This window comes from Panicum virgatum, chromosome 4N (assembly GCF_016808335.1).
Source record: "Panicum virgatum strain AP13 chromosome 4N, P.virgatum_v5, whole genome shotgun sequence".
Classification (NCBI taxonomy): Eukaryota; Viridiplantae; Streptophyta; class Magnoliopsida; order Poales; family Poaceae; genus Panicum; species Panicum virgatum.
The window spans coordinates 749,172-772,481 of NC_053148.1; the positions used below are offsets into that span (position 1 = coordinate 749,172).

The window sequence follows — 23,310 nt, forward strand, 5'->3', positions numbered from 1 at the left end:
AAATACATCTTATGTGTGATATGATACTACTCATGCTATTCCATTTTGTTTTCTATGATCCGGATCGGAGCTAGAGCTATGGAAATGAAGGTGGTTGATGCTACTTTGACAACTTTGCTTGATGTTGTAAGGATCGATGGACCAAGAGGGGGGTGAATTGGGTCTTTTTCAAATTTCTAAGACAATTAAATCAATCTTAACCTATGCAATGCTAGTAAGGCTCAATTCACCAACCGGCTAACAAAGCAAACTACACAAGCTAACAAAGATATAAAACTAAGCAAGATAGAACTAAGTTATGATCTCTAAGGTCAAGCACAAGAATAATTGCAAAAAAGTAAGTGCTTGAAATGAAAGAGTGGACAAGAGACAACCGGATTTTTCCCGTGGTGTCGATGTGTTGGCACACACTCCTAATCCACGTTGTAACACTCACTAAGAGTCTTGTCACCTCCCATGTCACCGAGACTTGGGCGCTCACTAAGAGTCTCCATTCACCATCCCGGCGTGGTGGAGCTCAAGCCACGTACAACCTTCTTCGGGCTCCTACAATCCTTGGCAAGCTCCGGAAGAAAACACCTTCAATCACCAAGATCGCCTAGGTGCTGCCAATCACCAAGAGTAACAAGCTAGGGTCTTCACTTGAGCAAGAACCGATCACCAAGAACGGATGCACACAAGCTTCTCTCTACTCAAGTCCTTAGTCTTGCTTTTTGAATGATTGAATGAACAAATGTGTGAATTATGAAGCTCAAGGTGGCTCTCAACAATATATGAGTGTATGAAATGTTGCCTGGTGTCAAGAGAAGCAAAATGACCCATTGGAGGGGTATATATAGGCAGCTCACACGAATAGAGCCGTTGGAGAAAAGCTGCCAGAAAACTGCTTAGCGCCGGTTAATCCGACGTACCTCCAATAGCCAGCGTCGGTTTAACCGATGAATGTAAACTGTCCATTATGAAAACTAGCCGTTACAACTCGGGCAGATTAACCGACGTATCATCAGTTTAACCGGTGAGTGTAGTTGTCCACTGATCAACTGAAAAACCAAGTCTCTGGACAACTGCACCGATGTTAACTCAAATCCATCGTCGGTTTAACCGGTGAGTACAACTTCTGAAATCCCTGGAAAAACCATCTCACTGGTCAATTGCACCGACGTCTCATTTCAAACAGCGTCGGTTTAACCGGTGTATTGAACTTGAAATGCCCTGAAAAAACCAACTCTGGACTAATGCACCGATATTAATTCAAACAACATCGGTTTAACCGGTGTATAGAACATGTCCAGACTCTGCTGACTGCGTTTAACCGACGTATAGAAAAGTGGAAGCGTCAGGTTAAACCGGTGTATAGACTTTTTCTGAGTTTGCCTTTTCTGATTTGAGTCTTGAGTGAAATCCAAATATTCTTGAGATATAAGTTGAAAACCACTTATTTGAACTTCTAGGAACCTGAGTGACCATAGTGTGCATCCATTTTCAAATGACCATGTCCATGCTCAAGTTACTTGACCTTAACCCCTCTTAATAGTGCGATCACTACAAAACTATAAAACCTATACTAACCTAAGTGTCCTTCTCAACCTTACGACACTTAGGACTAGAAAGATCCTTAGTCTTGTTATATATTTGAGTTGAATACCGAGATCGTCTTTTTGAATAACGAAATTTAGGGGCCTCCTTTGACATATGACCAAATGAGCGATAATGATCTATTAAGCTGCACAAACTCATTAGTCACAATAATGGTTGTCATTAATCACCGAAACAAACCTAGAGGACCTAGATGCTTACAGATGTTCTGGAAATCCTCGTAGGGGAGTACCAACTAAAAGATTTCATAGACAAATGACAAATTCTAGAGGAGGTAATTCATGGCAAAAGTCCTGACCAAGCTAATATTTTCTCACTTCACAACGATTCTCAAGAATCATTATCACCGGTTTTGTTTGTGATATGACAAGTGTAGTAAAAGCCTGTGAGGCTGTGACAGTAATATGAATTGTTTCACAAACTTTTGAATAAGAAGAAATTTGTGTTATATTAACGAACAGTTGCTCTTTTCTGATTTTCATTTTCCAGATAAAGAAATCTAAAGATCTGATGTGCCCCTAGAAGGGGAACTTATGCTTTAAAATATTCTACCCCTTGATGAACCTTCATCAGTAGAAATTATTATTATTATTATTTCCCATAGGTATGAATATGTGCTTCGGACAGTGATACAGGTTCCAAAACATTACCAGTTACCGATTCCTATTGTACTATGCTTGTAAACACAGCATAACTAGCAAAACTTAGAGTAATGTGAATCAGATTCTAAAATTTAGATATGCCATCTCATATGGCTATCAAAATATTCATATAGATATTGCTGATTGAAGTTATAATATTTCTGCTACATTCTCTTGAATGAGGTTGACTGCTGGCCTTAAATTAATCATGCAGCATGCCATTTTTTGTTACAATAATTCACAAGACGTAGATATATGATATGGGATTACCTTGTCTCATTGATGCAGCATTAAAATGTTTCTTTTTCGATTTATCTGTTGCTAATAAAGAGCAGAAAATAGTGGTACAAGTTACACTATTAGTTGTATCTGACAGTGCTCAAAGTTCAACTATTCAAGAGCTCTTTCATTATCTTTTAATGTCTTAACAAATAAAAGATATCTTTGTGTTGTTGGCACAGTTATGTGCGATTGTATCAGGCCAGGACTGTCACAGCAGCAATTGAAAACTGTGAGGGCCTGCGACGTTTCCCTTCTGATGCACACCACAACTAGGACGAAAGACATTTTAGACCTGTTGCAATATGCATTTGGCCTCCTGGTAATGAAGCTTGTTATGCTACATTCTTCTTTGATTTGATATATTATGTTGTATCTTCTGCTAATATTTCTGCTACATTCTTCTCCTTCTCCTTCTCCTTCTTCTTCTTCTTCTTCTTCTTCTTCTTCTTCTTCTAAAGAAAATGCAGCATTATCGGTAGCACATTACCATACTTTTTCCTAGCTTGTGATGCATGGTTCCCATTCGTATCGGCATTTCAGCAACGCACCTGTTCGGTCAAGTTTCCAGCCGCAGCCTGGAGATCTCTCTCTCATCCTGGCTGGAAACAAGGCAAATCAGCAGACATGGGAAGCCTCATGTCCGCGTCAATTATACGTCCTCGTTGTACATTCCTTGGGTTAGTGAGGGTTGTTGCTTACTTTATTTGAACGAGTTAGCAAGGATTGTTCTGTTTGAGCAGCAAACAGCCTATGTACATGATTGCCTCGATTATTTGGACACCAATCATGTGGAGAAAGAGCACGTACAGTACAGTTTAGACGTGCCAACGTTGTAACCTGGTGAGAGCTGGTAGTGCTATCGTTGCAACTTGTTGCATGGGTGAAGCTGGTGTTAGTGTAGTGTTGTTAAGCTTACTTGATCGAGCTCCATCGGTTGAGCTGGTGTCTATATATATTAGTTGCATTGCAGGCACCTAATAGTATTTTTTGTCAGCTAATTAGTTACGATAGCATATCACTCTTAGTTCATTTCTCCTTCCAAATTATTTGCGCAGAGTTCCATTTTAATACATTTTATCAACTTTTTGTGGATTGATCCAATGATCCAAAATATATATAATTTGCATCCCTAATTACAGCATCTGGATCATGAGAAATTAATAAGCTTTTCAAATTAATGGCTTTATTAATTTCCGGGGAATCCAACAATCAACGCCTAGCTTGCAGGTTACATGTCAACGATCATGAGCCTGGTCCCTGTGCCATAACCAACGGGGACATCTATGGTAATGTCACTTCATGCTACTTTCTTTTGTTTTTCCCTTTTGGATTCGGTCAACAAATCTCTCGTGCAGTTGCCATCCTGCTTGCTTTAATTTGCACCTGTAAAACTGATCGACGGCATGGTCAGGTGGAAGATCCAAATCGGCATGCTTAGCTTGCATGGTGAACAAACAATTGACACCTCGGGACATGCATATACCGTTAGTGTCCCGTCCATGTCATGTATGTACTACCTCCATCCTAAATTACAATTCATCTTAGCTTTTCTAGGTATATATATTTTGCTATTCATCTAGATATACACTATATATTGATACATAGCAAAAATTGTGCACCATCTAAAAAAATAGAAACAAATTGTAATTTAGAACGGAGAGAGTACATACATACATGAGGAAAAATCCATCCCCCCTCCCCCCCGGGAACTTGTCACCAAGTTTTAAAAAAACCACCTAACTCCAAAATTGGATATTATACGCCCCATCTCCTCAAACCATTTAAATGACCCCTGCCACAGTGCAGAGTAGTTTTGAGGGCAGTTTTTGTTGATATGCCATGCGAGACCCGTTTAACAGCATCCTACCTTTCTTCCCTCTCACTGATCACTGATAAGTGGTCCCCGCTCGCCCAATCGTCTCCGTGACAGCCACCGTCACCACCTCCGCCTTCAATCCCTTCCCGTTCCCCTCCTGCCACCTCCGACTCGTCGTCCCTCATCTCCAACGGGCTCGATACCGCCGCCTCCAGCTTGTCAAAATGCCTATGGCAGCAGCTGCCTGCGCCCATGCCTAGGCTCACCTGCCGATGGCCATGTCATGTCGCCGCGGCTCCTGCGGAGGCCGGTGACGGCGAGGGAGGCCGGGCCGCGCTGGAGCTTCTTGCTCCAGGTACAGCCGCGCCGCCGATCAAATCTAATCCGGCTAGCCCACCTCTGGCTGATTCCCGCCACGTAGAACCTCTCCGCCACATCTCGGCCGCCACTACTTAGAAAACGGACCATCGGTCCAGCACAAAAGTACCGGTTGCCATATCACCCAGTACTAATACTTGCATCAGTACCGGATGCAATGACAGCTGGTACTTTTAGCCCGGACCGATGGACCAAGATGGCTAGGGAGAACTATAGGCACCGAGTGATGGCATAGCCCGGGACCAATAAAAAATATATATTTTAGTCCCGAGTGATAGGATACACCGGTACTACATGCTGATTTTTGGCACCGGTGAAAACTATCAACCGGTACCAAAAGATGGCCGGCTCTAGATATTTTTAAGTCACTGGCTGCCGACTCTTCTCTTATCCTCTGCCTCTCATCTCTCTCGCTATCTCGCTACCTTATCCTCTAGAGAGCCGGCCACTGGGAGCGGCTGTGGCGCGCGGGCTGGAGCCGGCCGTGGGAGCGGCCGTGGGGCGCAGGCACGCGTGAGCCGCGCCGCTCGGGCTCGCCAACGGCCTCGCCGTCGTCGTGCCTCGCCGCGCTGGTGCCGGCGTTGGCCTTCCTGCGGCCACGCGGGGCCCTAGATCCGCGTGGCCCCTAGATCCGGCGGCGGCGCCCTCCTGGCGGTAGCTGGGGGAACGCGCGGGCCGCCGCCGGCCGCCGCTGCGGGGTCTTGGGTCGCGCGGGACGCCGCCGCGGGAGCAGGCCTTGGGTGTTTTTTTTTCTTTTTTGAAATTTTTCTGAAATAGAGATGCATGTGGGATTGTATTGAGTGTATCAATCTTGTAATTGATTCTTTGAATGATTTGTGAGATTTACTGAATTTGTATAGATTGATTTAATATTTTGTGGTTGATTCTTGAATGATTGGTGGCACTAGAACGGAAGAAGATACAGGAACGGGAGAGGCTAGAACGGGAGGGGATACAGGAACGGGAGAGATTCTAGTGAACAGGAGAGGCAGCTGTTAGTACTGGTTGGTAAAACCGGCAGCCAAAAGACCTTAGGCACTGGGTGATTTACCCGGTGTTCTAGAGGGTCACTTTTGGTTCCGGTTTGGGGTACCGGTTGCAAAACCGGTATCTATGCTCATATTTGGCCAAGTGTACCTTAAAACTCGGCCTTGTCTTCCTTCTGGAGGAATTCCCAGATTTACTGGACGCACCAGTCAGACCGGTCCTAGGTCGAACCGGTTAGACCGCCGCTGTGGCCGGTTAGACCGGTCGACTTGATGTCGGCCTTCTTCTTCTTCTTGTATTGCCCCCCGAGTGTTTTTGTGGCTTGAGCGGTCTTCTGTGTCAGCTTCTTTTCAGGTCTTTCATCACCAATGATTACATTATTCCCCTTCGTTGATTGGGCTTGACTTGGCCAAATTAGCACTTTAGGATTATTCAATTCCAACATATGCACCGGGAAAGAATTCTGGTCAACCTGTATAGTAGGAATAACCAATCGTCCTTCATTAATGGCCGATTGAATTTGCCAACACAACACGTTACAATCATTGGTAGCATGTGAGAAGGTATTATGAAATTTGCAATATACTCGCCGCTTCAACTCTTCAAGCGGCGGTACAGTATGTGACATCTTGATGTATCCAATCCTATATAACTCATCAAATATCCTTTCCCACTTGGATACATCAAAAGTAAATGTTTCGTCTTGCCGATTTTTGTGAATCGGCTTAAGAGCAGAACAAATAAATGGTTTGGCTTGAGATGGCCAAATAAACTCAGCAGCATATACATCATTAGACTCATCGTCCGAACAATCTGAATTGCAATCTAAAGCATGCACAATAGAACGATGATGTCTATGAGACTCTTGAGACTCTTTACTTCGGCTTTCTTATCCAAAGCTCTCTAATGCACCTGAATAACAATAAAGAAATCATAGCCCTCAAGTCTCTTTTTAATATGAGAGCGCAAGCCATTAAATGCCAAATCAGTTAAATCCTTTTCTGCAATATTCACACTGAAACATCAATTTTTTGTATCACAGAATCGTCTTATATAATCATTGGTAGATTCATCACGTGATTGTCTAAACGATGTCAAGTGAGACAATTTAAGCTCATCATGCCCACAGAAAAAGTGCTCATAGAACTTCTGCTCTAATTATTCCCATGAGTCAATTGAATTAGGTGCCAAAGAAGAAAACCATGAGAAAACGGTTCCAGCTAAAGATAAAGAAAGCAAGTGCACTTTCAACTCATTTATCGAACTAGCTTCTCCTAAATGGGGAAGACACTGTGTTTTTTTGGCAAAGCTTGCGTACCAAAAAAGAATCTTCTGAACCAAAATTGTCTAAGGGCGATGACTAACAATGGATCGACCATTTTTTGTACTAAGGACGACAAAATTTTATCGGCTCTGACTTGCTTTTCTTCAAGTTAGTGACGAAACAATCTACTTCAGCCTCCAAACTTTCTTTGCGATTACTGATTTGGTTGCCTTGACCTCCACTTGTTGCTCCATCGACTCTTGCTTGCGCATACATTGCAGCCTTCTCTTTTGAGTGTGAGATAAGTCCGAGGGACACCACCTCGGGCCTCGGCTGTAAATATTTTTAATCTGGCTTCGTGCTCTTTTCACCCTCCTTGCTGCAATAAAGATCTATTTTGACCAGATTGATGCTAGTAACAATCCATCTAGGCGATACACAACTTGGATACATAGAAGGATATTGAATGTAATAAGATTGTATATGCGCCCTATTATAATCCAAAGGTGTGTAATGAGAGGAAAGTGGCCAAAACAATGGAGCAATCAGTCCTGGATATGGCATAGTAACACAATTACCTTGACATGGGCAAAAATCTAATTGCTCACCAAACGTTGATGTTGACTTTGCGTCCTTGACTTCGTTTGGCCGTCCCTTCTGCTTCTGGGCAGCTTCCTCCTTCTCATATTTAGCCAAGAGCTCTTTAAAGCTCGGCTTTGTTCTAATTTCAACCGTGTAGGATCCCTCAGATCGGTTGGACGCACCGGTCAAACCGGCCTGGGAACCGGTCAATCCGCCTTGGGGACCGGTCAGACCGCTTAATGAACCGGTCTGACCAGTCAGTTTGCAGTCGATTTCTTTCTTCTTGTCTTGCCGCCCAGCCGAACTTAATCGTTGTTCAGCCATATTATTTGATGCAGGATTGCTATTGGGTCAATTTGATCAATAGAACTAGCTGATGCTTCTTCAACGGTCGGCTTTTCTTTAACATGTGTCAAATCTAAATTTTTGTTTAATCGTCCATCTTTTTTGACACGATAAACTTGTTTGATCACCTTGTATTTCTTTTTCTGCACATGCTGATTTTTCTGAACAAAACGGTCATTATTGGTAGGTGATGGTTTACCAATTGCCGGCTCCCTATAGGTAATATAATATGGACACAAATATCTAGGAAGAGACGGCATACATGAATTATAATACCATGATGGATAAAAACAAGGCATGCTGTAATAAGATCCGCGTGGCATAGGTATAGATGACCTATGTGACGGAACGGCATTGAATTAGGAAAATTGTTCCGTTGCCGATTCCGATCATGGAATTGCTGTCTTGGAGTAAATCCTGAGTGTTTTGGCCGACTAGCATCATTGTTTTGTTTTTTAGATTTAGCCGGAAGATCTCCAAGAAAGGGATTCAACTTTTACTTTTGATGCTTGTGACGGCCTTTGGATTCAACGGTTTTCCAAACACCAATCTCGGGTTTTTTGGGTTTAACCATTTTAGGTTTTGATTTATTTTGCAAAACCCTAGATGAGTCGGTTAGACCGGTCTTGGAACCGATCAGACCGGTTGCAGTGCAACCAGCATCTTTGACTTTATTTTGTTGCCCCCCGAGCATTGAAGTACTAGATGTAGTCTCTGTGCTATTGCCAGAGGATTTTGGGTCAACAAATTCGGCTTGAGATGACCGAATTGTATCTTGACCAACAACATCACAAGTTGGCAAATCTTTGCAAGGATTATTGGTCGGCTTCTTAATAGCCGACTTTTGAATAACATGAATTGGATCTACACTCTTATTTCTATTGATCTGATCATCCACAAAATTAAGCAAACCACTTATGACGCTAGCTATGGATTTACTGTGCTTTGGTAGATCGTACATCCTCAACAGATATCTTCACCATGATGACGCCTTGTTTCGTTACCCGATAACAATGAGGATGTAAAGTCTTCTTGAGTAGCTTTTCAGGTAATCCTTCAAGTGCCATCATATCACTGGAGTTTGATAGATCGGCCATGATAGCCAGATTCTCTTCCCCCAGCGGAGTTGCTAATTTGTGTCGACGCCTTTTCTGGTCAACACACGAACATGCTAGGTCACGCGACGTGAGGAGAGGCTCCTTGCAGCGCCTCCTGCGTGGAGCGGTCAGACCGGTCAGGAGAACCGGGCAGATCGGTCGCCGTGCAGAACGACGACGATCCGACGAATGCTCACCCAGGAGGGACCCTGTCGGGGCAAGCACACGTAGGGTTGCCCTAGGCTTAGCACGCCAGCTTGGGCGTCTTCAAACGCTATGGAGATGAGGGAAGAACATCATGTCAAGATTGAAAAAGCTAGGGTAAATAGAAAAGGTAAAGACGATAAAAGATAAATGTATTTGATTGGTTTGATTGGGTTGGATCTCCTCAATCGGCTGTGACCCTTTATATTTATAGGGATGGGAGGACTTGGTACGCAAGAAATCTTTTTACAAGATGTAAAACTCTAATTGTACTCGGATTCTGCATAGACCGGTCAGACCGGTCGGCTTGGTGGGTGTGGGTGGAGGTGGAGCGCGGCTTGCGGTGCGAGAAGCTCGACATCAAAGTCATGTTTGCGATGGTTTTGTCAGGCTCCGGACGTACTACCATCAATTTAATTCTATCGCTATATAGAAATGATGCTTCTGTGCAAGCAACATCTTGGCGAGAAGCTGACACGTACGTACATATACGGTGTCACGTTGCATCAATTTGAAAACTACTAGCTAGCTGATCGGATATATATGCGTGCGTGCATGCATGCATCAACTGTTTCGTTTTTATATATTTGTCCGCATTTGCGCCCACCGTTGGGTCAAATTTCTGCCGAATTGCAAACACCTTTAATTTTGAGGTAAATGTGCGCGTGCAGTGTATGCGTGCATGCTTGCGGTTCTAGCTAGGTAAAAAGCTGATTGATATGACTAGCTATTCAACCACGTGAAGGATCAAACTTGAACACCTTTTCCATCGATCGAGGTGATATATATATGATGATGCACTGACTGATCGATATGATGATGTCTATAGCTGCTAACTGCATGGGTTAGTTCATCATCATCTTCTCTTGCTATATTTACCTAATCCATTTTACCGTGCGGAGAAGAAACACCTTTAATTTTCACTCTCTTCTCAAGTGTCATGGCTGATGTGATTATTTATTTTGCAACGATTAATTAGTTGCAAGGAAGCAACAGTATAGCATTGACAAATACAGTAGTTATAGCGTGACTCTCCAGATAATTGAAACCTTCAGATTCAACTAATTAAAATGCAAAATTTATTTGATGGGATGGGATTACTAGCTAGGGCATGCAAGGCAATTAACATAATGGAAATATATATGCATGCTGGCTTGCAGTATATATCACCTTTAGTTGGACAAATATAGAGATCAAGGAAAAGCAATAAGGTAGCATTTTTCAATAGTGTGCGTGTCATCAGCTAGCATTAATTTGATTTGCATTGGCCCCCCGGCCTTTTTCTTGGTTTCCATTGATGATGCAATAAGGTTGAGAGTGAGGCCGAGGGCTGGCTTTAGGTTGGAACACAGCATTATTCTTGCGAAAGGTAGGTATGTGGTTGTTCCTTTCTAGGTCCATGCTGGTTTACCTACTTAATATCTTGCCATCCCTTGTGGGGCAAGGCTGCTGCCACCACCCTGCTTAGCTTAGCTACTAGCTGCTGCAAGTGTTATCCTCCGATCGATCCTGAACACTACTACTAGTCTACATACAACCTGGTTGTGGTTTCTGAGGAGCAATTATTGCAGACTGAGAATTCATTCCAAGGTGGCATGCTTTTGGTCAAATGATTGACTTGTTAATAACATATATATACATATATGCTTACTCTGATGTACTTTATTATTAATTAGGTTCAGATGGACAGTGACAAACCAATTGGGCCACGTTTACTTGTTACTCATCAAGTAATCGTTTGTTTCAGCTAGCTAGGCTGCCATACCATATACATATATATGTAGCCCCTGGTTTGGTAATGAACTTGCTTCGTTGCCTGTCAAAGCTAGCAGTCCTACACCGTAGCAATTGCGTGTGTAACGCATGCAGCTGTGAGGGAGAACGAAGATGATGTCACTGTTGCTAACTTCCTGGCAAGCATATATGCAGGTAGATGCATGATGCATGGAGCCAAAGAAAAGTTTTGCTACTTGTGCTAAACCAATCATGTTTGTCATTTTGTTTTCAAACGAAACGAAAGGGTGCAGAATCTGCAGTGACAGATGCAATCCATCCGTGACATTTATTTTGAAACTTTTTGAGGTCACAGAGCACAGAGAGCAAGTAGTTTCTCATCACCTTTGCATTGGATGGATGGATGGATAGATTGGTTGGTCAAAACGAAATCTTGTATGGTTGGTTATCCTATGTCACAGACACGCTGTTTCCTCGCGAGTAGGAATCAATTGATCCATCAGCTTGCCTTTTTTTTTCTCAGTTTCAAAAGCTGCATATATAAGTTCAGAATTCGATTTGCATTCCGCGTAGCCAAAGTCTCAGTTTGACATGCACATTGCAGCTAGTCAAGTTGACCATGCTGCACCGCAGCCATCATATGAGCGAGTTCTCTATTAATTCTTTTTCTCCGGGTAGGTAAATCTGTGGATGTCACCATACACTTGTGGACAGGATTGCATAGGTGGTGGCACATGTTGCCTGCCAAGAACTCCTGAGATGCAGGTCTCATCCATCTTTTCATCAGGTGACTTATTGGAAACTTCGTCTCATGTAACTTTGGTTCTGGCCGGCATGCATATATAAAGTTTAGTTCAAAATTAAAGAATCTGAATATATTATAATGACTGGATTAAATTATTTAAAAAGCTAGCTATGCGATGTCCCCTGGTGTAACTGCACCATTAGTGTTGACCTGCTAGATTATACTGGTCCATATGACCATATGGATGCTGTAATATACAGTGCGCATTTCATGACTGAAACAACAGGCCCCTTCTATTTGTGTGTGTGTGTGTGTGTGTGTGTGTGTGTGTGTGTGTGTGTGTGTGTGTGTGTGTGTGTGTGTGTGTGTTATAATCCAATATATATATTTGCAACTTTTTTATTATTACCATAATTAGTTAGGATCTATATCTTCCTAAGACAAGTGACTTAGCTAAAGATAGGCAAAAGATGTAGCATCTTGTCCTTACACTTATCCTTCGTTCCTTTAGAAAGTAGGTAGCTAGGGGCTGCGTGGGCCGGGGAGTACTATACGTATAGCGGTCCTGCAGTTGGTACTGAAGATAGACCCAGTCCTACAGCCAAGTCCACAACATAGCATATGTGAAGGGAAGTGATCCTTAGCTTGTAGGCAATCCAAAGAGCCAAACATCAGACGGAACCCTGGCCGTTCAACAATTAGCCGTACGTGGTCCGTTTGTCCATTGCCACACAATGGACATGTCAAAGTCTGACATGATTTTTAGACAACGAGAGGAGAAATTTCTTGACACGTCACAAACTAAATAATAATGAACAATAATATGTATAAGTTATATATTAAAAATACTGAGATTTACAACCATTATTCAGCTTTCATTCTTAATTAGTAAAATTGCAAAACTGCATGGCTTACCAGCAGAGAGAGGATATATATAGTAAAAAAACTTTTTACTAACATAGCTTAATTTCCATGAAGAAGTTCCAAGGAAGGTAGCTAGGTTACGTCTAAGTGTATGTGACAGTTTGTCAACTCCAAAGCCTGAAAGCTTTTGGTGCAAAACGGATTATTATTGCATAAGCATGCACGCACCCAGGGAGAGCTAGCTAGGTCTGCTAGCTAAAAGGGATTCCAATAAAGCTTTATTTTTGAGCATAAGCATAGAGGAGGCCTGGGCAGATGATGTGCAAGTGCAAGGTAGGACCGTCAATGGCTTGTAGTGTCGGGAAATGAGGCCTACCTACTCCTAACTAATTGCATGACTTGTGTTCCCCGGCTGGGGCATATGCAGCGCCAGAGGAAAAAAAACACAGGAAGCATCTATCACATCGTTAAATTTTAGATTTATATCATTGTTTGAACCTCTGGGCGAGACACACCACATCGCTATTAGTAGCTGCTGCCGTTTTAACTAAAAGTACACTCAAGCAGCTGATGACATTTCCATTTCTCTCATTCGAAAGCAGGAATCTGGACAATAAGCCATGCACAAGCAAACAAGGCATGCCTGCAGAAAGTAGCAGTCCAAGCACACCGGAGACATGCATGCCTCTTTTTAATTTGCTTTTCTCATTCCGCGTTCCTACCATATATTCATTATCCTTTGAACATAAGTTATATATATATATATATATATATTCGTCTCTGACTCTATATATGTTATTGAAATATATAAAACGAATTACCCTAATTTGGTCAAATAATTATGACTGCATGGCCCACATATATATTTATATTAACCTAGCTAAGTACACTACTCATCAGTTAACACTGAAAAACTACTGCTTTTTGGACTGGTCAGTAAAAACCATGTCATAACGTACGTACGTACGTACGTATGCATGCCACTAATTTGTAGTTCTAGAAGATGAGATTAGGGTGGTAATTTACTTTCTCACAGTTTCTCCACTCTCACAAGCTAGCTACCCATCCTTCTCCAACCCCAACTAACTTTTTTTTTTAATCTTATACCGTTTACAGGCTATCATATATGCATCTACGACCCTGGGTAGTGATGTGTGTGCTAGTGGTCAATTCTCCTCAAACAAGTAACCTCGTTTTGAAAAGACCCAATGCAATGCAAGCCCAGGGAACCCGAGCTACACACACGTACGTATGCATGCAGGGGAGGGCTATCTAGCTAGCTTCTTCTCTGTTGATTTCATATTTAGTTAACAACATATATGCAGATAGTAACATTTTCTAGATAACTTAATAATCTCCGTATATAATTTATTAGAGCGTCCTACTGTACGCTCATGAATAAAGTACTGCATGCTTAGACTAATTAAAACTGATACACTCACATCTGCCAGCTTTAATTTGTTCATATATATTAAGCACTTCAATTATTATGTCAACGTCTAAAAACGTTATAATATTAAATTAGACAATCGATTTTAGCAGCCATGCATGGGGTGATTGAAATGGTCTCTCCGATCCAGTACTGGAACAAAAAAGGTCAATAGGATAGAAGCACTATAAACAGTCTACGTACGTAGACAACTCCTAGTTTTTATCAAACATTAATTGTGACGGCCTAAATTTTGATTTCATCTCACAAGTAACATCAATAGCAAATGGCGTGTCAACTGATGAGTACATATATAGTCACACACTTTACTGGCCGGTGTGGAAAATGAAACTTCATTTAGTTTATGTCGTCACAAGCTAATCATTACACATATCCTCCTTGCCAAAGGCAAAACGAGGCAAAAAAAAAACAAATTGAAAACATTGAAAGTGAGTATACTTGCAGCATGTCTTTCTGTCCTTGTTTCTCTGTACATCGCTAACAGTGGGTGTGTATCTATAGTCAGATAAACCACCTTTTTTCCTATCAACAAACAAACTTCATGATTCACATCTCTGACGAAGTGCGCAACCAATCCAATGCAAGAAACTGTCTCTCCATGCATCATCCGATCCATGTATCTTTTCAACTTCTTCATCTCGATGGATCCTATATATGAAAGATATGTGTCATCTACTCAGTTCTTCATTATTAATTCTCACATCAGCTGCTGCTGATCATGATCATTCGGGTTGTTCAACCATGACATTTGCCTGCATGCACCACCAAAGAAATTCAAGAAAACGGCCGGTTAATCAGGGGCAAAGTTTATTTAGCAAAAGTTTAGCTGCTAATAATAAATACTAGAATATCCCTAAAAATGTAATAAGATTAGCTACGACGAGAAGAAAAAAAACAGTTTGATAGGGGAGCTAGCTGCTACTCAGTACTCACTCTAGCAAGTCCTTCCAACTGTCGCTGTTGAATTCGTCGTCGAGGTTGAGGTTCTCCAGCCCTTCGAACGGGCTGGACGCCGGCGTGTCCTCGCAAGGCGTCGACGTGCCGCCGCTGCCACCGTCATTGCATTCCTTCGCCGCTACCAAAGGCGGCGGCGCCATCGCTGCCGTGCTCCCGCTGGCCCCGCTGTGACCGAGCTCCGTGGAGCTGAGGCCGTCCCCGGCGAGAGCGCTCCCGGCGCCGAAGCTGCTGAGCAGCCCGGAGAAGGAGGAGGACATCGCCGGTAGCGTCGCGGCCGGCAAGCTGGTCAGCGCCGGCAGGTTGAGCAGGCCGTCGTACTGGGCCCTGGTGCCCTGCTGGTGGTCAACGCCGGCGGCGGGCTGGCTGACGCTGACCCCTCCATTGGTGGCGCCGGCGGCGAGGAGGGCCATGAGGTCGACGGTGGGCACGGCGGGAGGGGTGACGAGCGCGCGGAGGAGGCCCTGGAGGAGCTGGTACTTGGCGGCGTCGGCCTGGAGGCGGAGGGCGTTGATGTCCCAGCAGGCAGTGGTCTGCGCCTGCGCGGCGGCGAGCAGGTTGGGGATGCCGGCGAGGAGGTTGAGGTCGGTGCGCGGGCGGTGCGTGACGGGGTCGATGCCCATGCTGAGGAGCTTCTTGCGGAGGTGCGTGTTCCAGTAGTTCTTGATCTCGTTGTCCGTCCTGCCGGGGAGCTTGGTGGCGATGGACGACCACCTGATCATCATCGATGAACGAAGATCAGAGCTATAGCTTAGTTGAGCTAGAGTAATTAAGGACGACAGAAAATCGATGAGCAGCCTACTTGTTGCCGAGGATGGAGTGGAGGTGGATGATGAGCTTCTCCTCCTCGTCGGTGAAGCGGCCGCGCTTGATGTCCGGGCGGAGGTAGTTGGTCCAGCGGAGGCGGCAGCTCTTGCCGCAGCGGTTGAGCCCGGCGAGCTTGGGGAGGCGGCGCCAGCTGCCGTGGCCGTTGTCCTTGATGTAGTCGACCAGCAGCTTGTCCTCCTCGGGCGTCCAGGGGCCCTTCTTCACGCCGGCGTCCTGGTCGCAGCACGGTGACCTCCCCATTGCTAGCTAGGTAGCTTTGGAGTTAATTTGGAGAGGGAGAGAGAGATCGAGAGAGTAGATCGAGGAAGACGATGGGGATGAGTTGTTTAATGAGCAAAGCAGAGCAAAGGCAAGCCAAGCCAAGCCGGAGGGAGCTGGTCGATCGAGAGCCTTGCAGGGGCTGTGTCGAATCCGTTGGGCTTGATAGCAGGGGCCAGCAGGGGGGGTGGTTTTATAGAGGTTTTGGTGGTGCATGGTGGCCATGGCGGCAGCCGTCCAAAAAGCAAGTCTTTGTGTGCGGGAGACGCACGCAGCTTCCCTTCCTAGTCTCTCTCTCTCTCTCTCTCTCTCTCTCTCTCTCTCTCTCTCTCTCTCTCTCTCTCTCTCTCTCTCTCTCTCTCTCTCTCTCTCTCCAGCCTGCTGCTGGCTGCTTAATTAGTTTCTCTCTCCTCAGAGGTAGCTAGCTGATGCTATGTAATTATGTATGAGTGCTGACTTGGGTATAATTAGCTTGTTGATGATGAATTAGTCTAATACTAATAAGACGCATGCAGATCCGAGGGTGATTTTGTTAATGCCTCCTGCTGGTTCATATACATTAGGCTTGCTTAAGCTTAAGCATGTACGTGCACTGGCTGCATACATGTGTACTCAAGCTAGCCATGTGTACGTTCCTTTTTTTTCCCCTATGTGTGGCTATGTGTGTGTGCATCATATCAATATATGTATTGCCATGTATATGTGCATGTGTACTAGTATATACCTACGGTGACGTGTACAATATATGCCAAATATAATAATCACATTATTATTGGACACATGCAAGCATATTTAGTCGTCGTCGTTGCCGCGCGCGCGTTGTGACGAAATGACGGATGGAACGGCACGTACATACGTGGACAGGCCAGGGGCGACACGTGCCAACAGGCCTTGCAAGGAGCCCGGAACAAGGAACTACCTGTTCCCTTCCTTCCCCAGCAGTGCCAGGAGGCTTTGTGTGTCGTCACACGCACGCCAACGCAGTTTTAGTTGGTAATAATCCCACTTGCTGATACGGCCGCCGCGCGCGGACATGACACAGCACAAAGCGAGTCCGCTATAGCCATGTCATGTGGGGCCCACCCATGGGTTATTATTGGCCCTACTGGCCTTTATTAGTTTGCCAATAATGCAACTGATGGATGGATGGCATGCATGACCCTCCTCCTGATTAACCAACAACACTTTTATTTTTTATTAGAATAATTCGATCGATTATGTTCATGCCTACTTGTATAAGCATGCATGCATGGCTGACCTGCACCATTACATGCTGCATGTTGGTCAGATCATCGATCTCTATATAATCTTGTTTGCATGGGCATGTGTGTGGTCCACTATACTAATTAGCATGCATGCATGACTCATTGGATATACAGATCAACTGATTCATTCGTCTCAATGCGAATTTCAACATTGAATACCAACCATTATCTTCCCATTTATTCCCTGCCTCCACCGGACAGATCTTCCGATGGATGGATGTTTTGGTGTTGGCAACATGCATGGCCTCGTCAAGCCTGTTCCATAGCTTCATCTGCTAGCTGTATCCTTTTTATTTGGTGGAGACGTTTTAGTGTGGCCCCACCAATCCATGACACATTATATGTATTATTATTACTTTTTGACGGAGTACAAAACAACACCATAAAGTCACAGTTTTCGCACAACGCAACATTGTAATTTTCCTTTCAGCTTATGATGCTTACTTTATCCTCATACAAATGGTGGGGCACCCCCTGATTAGACAGTCTTCTCTTATAAACAAATGGGCAAGTGTCAAATTATCGGTGCTTCCAGCAAGATCTCCGAGACGTGGCCACCCCTCCGTTTTTTTCCCACACGAATATGTGTGTGTATAGTATGTGGGCCCACTTCTAAATTGTTTGACATTTTAGTCTTCTTTTAGCTTAGGACAAAAGGTGTCAACCATTAAGTATCAACCATGTAGATTATTATATATGCGTACGCGATGTGATACTTATTAGGACCCTAATGAAAGCCTTTTTCAAAGATTAGTTGCGCAATTGGAGTAATCCTGTGGTACTACAAGTCCTGTACATGCATATCAGTTAATTTGGTTGAGCAGTGGCCAGAAATTCGCAAGCGAAAAGGAATATTGATCAGAATCTTCGACATGTACACATCAAAATAATGTAGTACAGCACTGTGTAATGCAGGCACTGTATATTGATTGCAGACAGCGTTATATGTTCTGAAATAGAATCAGTAGTTGCATTGGTATTTATTTCAGGTATGCATGCTTGTGAATGATATTCATTGCAAATAGTTTTCCTATTATTAATATAAGCACTGTACTGAACAGCACCTATACTCTGGTGGTCTAGCTGCACATCACAATGCTTCAGGATGTTTTGTTTTCTCTTTGTTGATATCAATTTTTTTTTTCCTTTTGCTTTAGTTCGTTTTTAACTGAAGAACACCAACGGCAACATGGTTAATTAGTTGATCTTTCACCAAACATACAACTACTTTCACTCATACCGAGGAGAGATGGCGTGGTAAAATTGCATACTTTGAGGTTTGAATTAGAACACATGTATAAAATACATACTTACATCACAGGAAGCTTCCTTTGTGTACCTAGCATGCTGTTGTCATCCTTGACTAATACTGATTGAGTTCTACTAGCTAATAAGCAAAAGGACGCTCATCTGAATGGCATGCCAGAGCTTTTGAATGTTTGAACTGCAATGAAGAGGAGAAATCAGAGCAGAGTGCAAATTTCACTTGGTCTGCTGCCTACAGCCATATATATAGCTCCATTCAATCTATATGTTCCATGGACTGTCCCTTATTAACGTGTATCCCGTGTGTCCTGATCGAACTAATAACCAGCCAATATTTGTAGATATGATGTGCTTAACATTACTAAGCCACAAGCAGAGGTACAAAGTGGGAAAAAAAATCTAGCATATTGCAGTATGCATGCATTCTCTACATATGATCCTTGTAAGAACTAACACGCTTATTAGATCGCCCAGACAGATGATACATTTTTGCACCCAATACGATTTTTCCCTCCTATGTATGACTTCATCATCATCATCACCAGACACCAATGTGGTTACAACCAAAACGGTTATGGTGGGTGGATGAGCTTGCATACACATGTACTTGTGTAGAAGTTTCAGCTTGCATCCATCCAGGTTTTCAGTCAGTGTGAACCAATCATGTTGCCTGTAATGTGATCTATGTGCTTGAATAGTATATATGTACATATATCAATAGATTGCGTTCCATATTATTATATTGGTCGTCATGAGCATCACTGTCACTGCCAACAGGGGCTTTTAAATTTGGAGCATCTGTCCTGATTTCCATTAGCATTGCTGCAAGAAGCAGCATAATTGGTTAGGTTTCCCTTCAACTACCTGATTTTTATATTTGCCTTCCCCGTTTAACATAGCTATATTATATCATTTGGTGACATTTGAACTTGGAATTTTGAATCGGTAAATATTTTACCCTGGTTTATGATGAAGGGGGTATATACTAATTACAGTCACGTTCAGAAGAAGTCACTCAATGTCAGCATTCTATTTAATTTGTGTAACGAGATGGATGCATGTGAGGACTCTATTAGTGTAGCTTTTTTTGCAAAAACAAAAAACATTGATCACTTTCCTTATTTGAGGCCTCGTTATAATTGGAGGCAACACAACAGATGCTGAACAAACCTCAACTTGCCTATTTTGTAAGAAACATATATATGGGAGAGAATAGTTTCCAATATTCATATTATATTTTACATGGATATTCATTTAATAGTTACTTTTAAATGATATTAGTAGATGTGACAGAAACTTTGTTTTATTTTTTGGTAGCTTCAGCAAGTAATCTAGCTCATGGATAAAATTTGCAAGCATGCCACAGTAGAATTTAGATATTCAAGTACCTAGCTAGTGACAAGGTTTTAAATAGCCAGCTATATATAGCTGCCACTATATATAGATAGCAATAGCTGCTAGGAAGGGCAGCCGCTATGTCATTTAGCCCTCTAAAGCCGATTATAGCCTGCTAAACTACGTAACAACAGCCCTGCTGCTAAACGTCTTAGCCGACGATTTAAAAACTTGACTAGTGACCTAGAGTAGATAAGAGAACACAAGAAATCTAATAGATAATGAAACATCCTAGAAAATATTGTAACAGCACCTGCAAATTATGTTTATTGTAATCAGAGATAAGATTGCAGACTCAAGAATACAAGATGAACATTTAATTGGTCAGATGTCTATTGTAAAGTTTCTCTTATTTATGTTCATTATGTGCTTGAGCAAGAGCTTGGCAGTCTCAACTTTCAACAGAAGGGTTGCTTGTTCCCATAAGAATATCCGGTGTCAACATCTTGTACTACCCTAGGTTCATCAATGAAACAATCGTTTTCAGCTCATCATTAATGTGCACCACAGGAAGCAACGATATTGCAAATGTGAGAGAACCGATTTTCTATGGTGTACCATACACCACTGGTAGTTCCTATCATTGGATATTCTTTTCTGCTGCATCATTGGGAAAATTATTTTTCTGGCTTGCAATGATAACCATAAGTACACACATAAACAAAGAAAAAACTTTTACTGGATTTGGTAATTAAATTTTTTAGGGAAAACACATTTTCATTAAGGTATTACGAAGCTTGAAAAAAAATCAGCAGCAATGATTATTGTGACTTCTTTATTTTCTTGAGTTGCAAGAATTACGCAATCGAAGGCTGCATCTTGAAAGCCTGATCGACTAATTAACTAGTGCTGGATGCAATGAGTTTTAGAAGCAATCACGGATCCAATTTCCAAACAATTTAGTTAACCAATGGAAACATGCATGCAAGAGGATTCCTTGGATATGTAAACGGTTGCACAGTGTTAGGCGATCTTTAAGTTAATAAGGTTTTCTTAGCCTAGTTAATGCAACCTTACATATAAAGTGACCTCTCATATCTTCCGATTCATATGATGGGTGCATTGAGAGTTATGCTGGGCCAGGGAGACACATTAGTTAACTGCAACTTGATGAGTATGTTAATGTAGTAGTTAGTAAACAGAACCTGATAAAGAAATGGGACCAAATCTTTACATGATCCAATTGTCCACCACATGTCACCGTTAGGCAACCTGTATCTTGCAATTTGGTGTGGCTTCTGTCAAAGACTCAAAGTTTCTATGTAGATGTAATCGGCACAATCCCAATTTAGAGCATACTCAAAGTTTCTATTTGATTAAACAATAGTTGGAGGGTACACTGTCCTATTGCAGACGTGTAGAAAGCCATCAATAAGATATGAAAATATGAGCCAGTCAATAACGACTGTTGGAGACTGAATTCCCTGCTCCGGTCCTTGATCTGTTCTTCGTGTTGACATCACCAATTACATAGGATGACCATTTTGCTTGTTCAATGGGAAGCACATCAGATGTCAATATGTCATCACCTATCAGTAAAATGTATATGTTACTATCGTGGTTTACATGCTTCCTTTTCCCCTCCTAAAGAAGATATATCGCGGGTTACAGATAACTCGATCAAGATGCATGCATTATTTGATTTTGATTAGATATGGATCTTGCTGGAAAGATAGTTGCATAAATGAGATCAACTTTGACTATAAGGGCAGATGCAGTTCATTTCCTCTTCAGATGTTCAACTTGCAGTGCACAGGCCGGTGTTCATGGTGTCACGGTCTAGTAATAAACCGACAAGTGCTGTGACCTGAAACCTCTGTAATCTTAGTGTCTACGACAATTTGTAATTGTCGCATAATCTAAACTAGGTAGTTAGGAGAAGCCGGGCTCTGTTGCATGGGTGCATGCATCTGATAACTTCACCATGTTGAAACCGGGGGCGCCATGATGTTTGCCGCATCCGGTCGCAGCTCGGTCCATGTTCATGCAAAGCTAATAAGACTCTGTAGATTATCAGCAGAATTTTCCAAAATTGCATAAATTTTGCGTACGAGGTTTGGATTCTCATTGCCGGTTTTACATCATCAGATAGCAATGTTATTTGAAATTTTTCATTGAGTAGGTTACCTCTTATGGACAAGGAGATGGACACACACTGTGCTGCTACAACATTTTTCCATAATGGATGTCCTTGGTTCCGTTCAGGGATAAACTTCAGTTCAGAGCAATTTTCTTCTGCGCATGGCAAGTCAACATTGATGCTTGTGCGTGCAGATGAAAAAAAAAAACTGTGGTGGTGAGTTCCTGAACCAATTTGTCTCGGAGCATGTCTGTCTATTGGCAGCAACTGTTGTTTAGAAATAGTAGCAGAGGAGTAGTTAAAGTCTGGTGTAGGAAACTGTTTGAATCCTGAACCTCTGTGCCTGTGTCTGTACCTGAAAACAAGCACAAGCTATTGGATTCTGCAATTCCATACAAGTGGCAACAGTGTGGATCTGAAATGGTCCTGCACACCTTCAGGGGCGCCAAAAGACTATATCCAGCTTGTTGTACAGTACTTTATATGACCAGTTTTGGGTTATTTGCACTAATGAAACTAATCATGTGCAGAACAGTAATTTCACTTGTCTCCTTGTTGTCTTTGTGATTTAATGAGATGATTGTGGCTGTAAGAACAAGATCAGGATGATATATGTGGTTTCTTGCTAAACCTATCTGATGAGCAGCTAACTCTCCTAGGGACTACTACAGACTAGTCTCCAAATACAGGCAGCAGGTAGTTCATGTCAAAGTGGCTAGCTCTAGATTGCGCTCTGCGCCACTTGTAACCGCTCCCGCGTTCCACTGCGCGCTCCCGCGTTCCGCTGCGCCACGCTCCGCCTCTCGCGCTCGCCATGCGCGTCGTGCGGGCCGTGCGCGGCGTTCCCGCCTTGCCCGGCCACGATGGCCTCAACCGGCCGCATGCCCGTGTATATAACTTGTACATGATTGGTAATAAAACTCGGGCATTGCATTCCACTCTCGTTCAGTTCACTCTTGTCCACCATTTGTCTGACCAAACTGTTGTCCTTGAGGGCTAAAAATAATCTTTGTGGGATATCATTTTTTTATCACCGTGACTTTTTTCCATCCTTATAGTTCCAAATAACCGGGAGGTTGTTACTTGCCGAGGATGACACTTACTTAATTGAATTTGTTATATAACTGTGATTACTTCAGCATGATCAATTAGGTGTGCTAGGCTGCCTAGGCAGATGATGAGAAGAAAACAATGAATCATAAGTCATACTAATAAGAGATGTCAAATAAGAGCAATGCAACTGCGAACGGGTGTCTAGCCGGACTGGTTAGTTGGCCTC

General features: G+C 42.9%; 1 protein-coding gene and 1 long non-coding RNA gene across 2 annotated transcripts; one reads left to right on the plus strand and one right to left on the minus strand.

Annotated features, from left to right (window-relative positions):
- Positions 1-1,790: 1,790 nt before the first annotated feature.
- Positions 1,791-3,490, plus strand: LOC120670921. The gene is made up of 3 exons (XR_005673437.1): positions 1,791-1,870; positions 2,699-2,838; positions 3,060-3,490. It is a non-coding gene; the product is annotated as an uncharacterized LOC120670921 (long non-coding RNA).
- A 10,786-nt stretch (positions 3,491-14,276) lies between these two features.
- On the minus strand, positions 14,277-16,242 carry LOC120671403 (transcription factor MYB92-like). Its single transcript, XM_039951708.1, has 3 exons — positions 15,742-16,242; positions 14,919-15,653; positions 14,277-14,737 (listed from the first exon to the last, which is right to left on the minus strand). Exons 1-3 carry the CDS (start codon positions 16,005-16,007, stop codon positions 14,683-14,685), a joined length of 1,056 nt encoding a protein of 351 aa, XP_039807642.1. The 5' UTR covers positions 16,008-16,242; the 3' UTR covers positions 14,277-14,682.
- Positions 16,243-23,310: the final 7,068 nt, after the last annotated feature.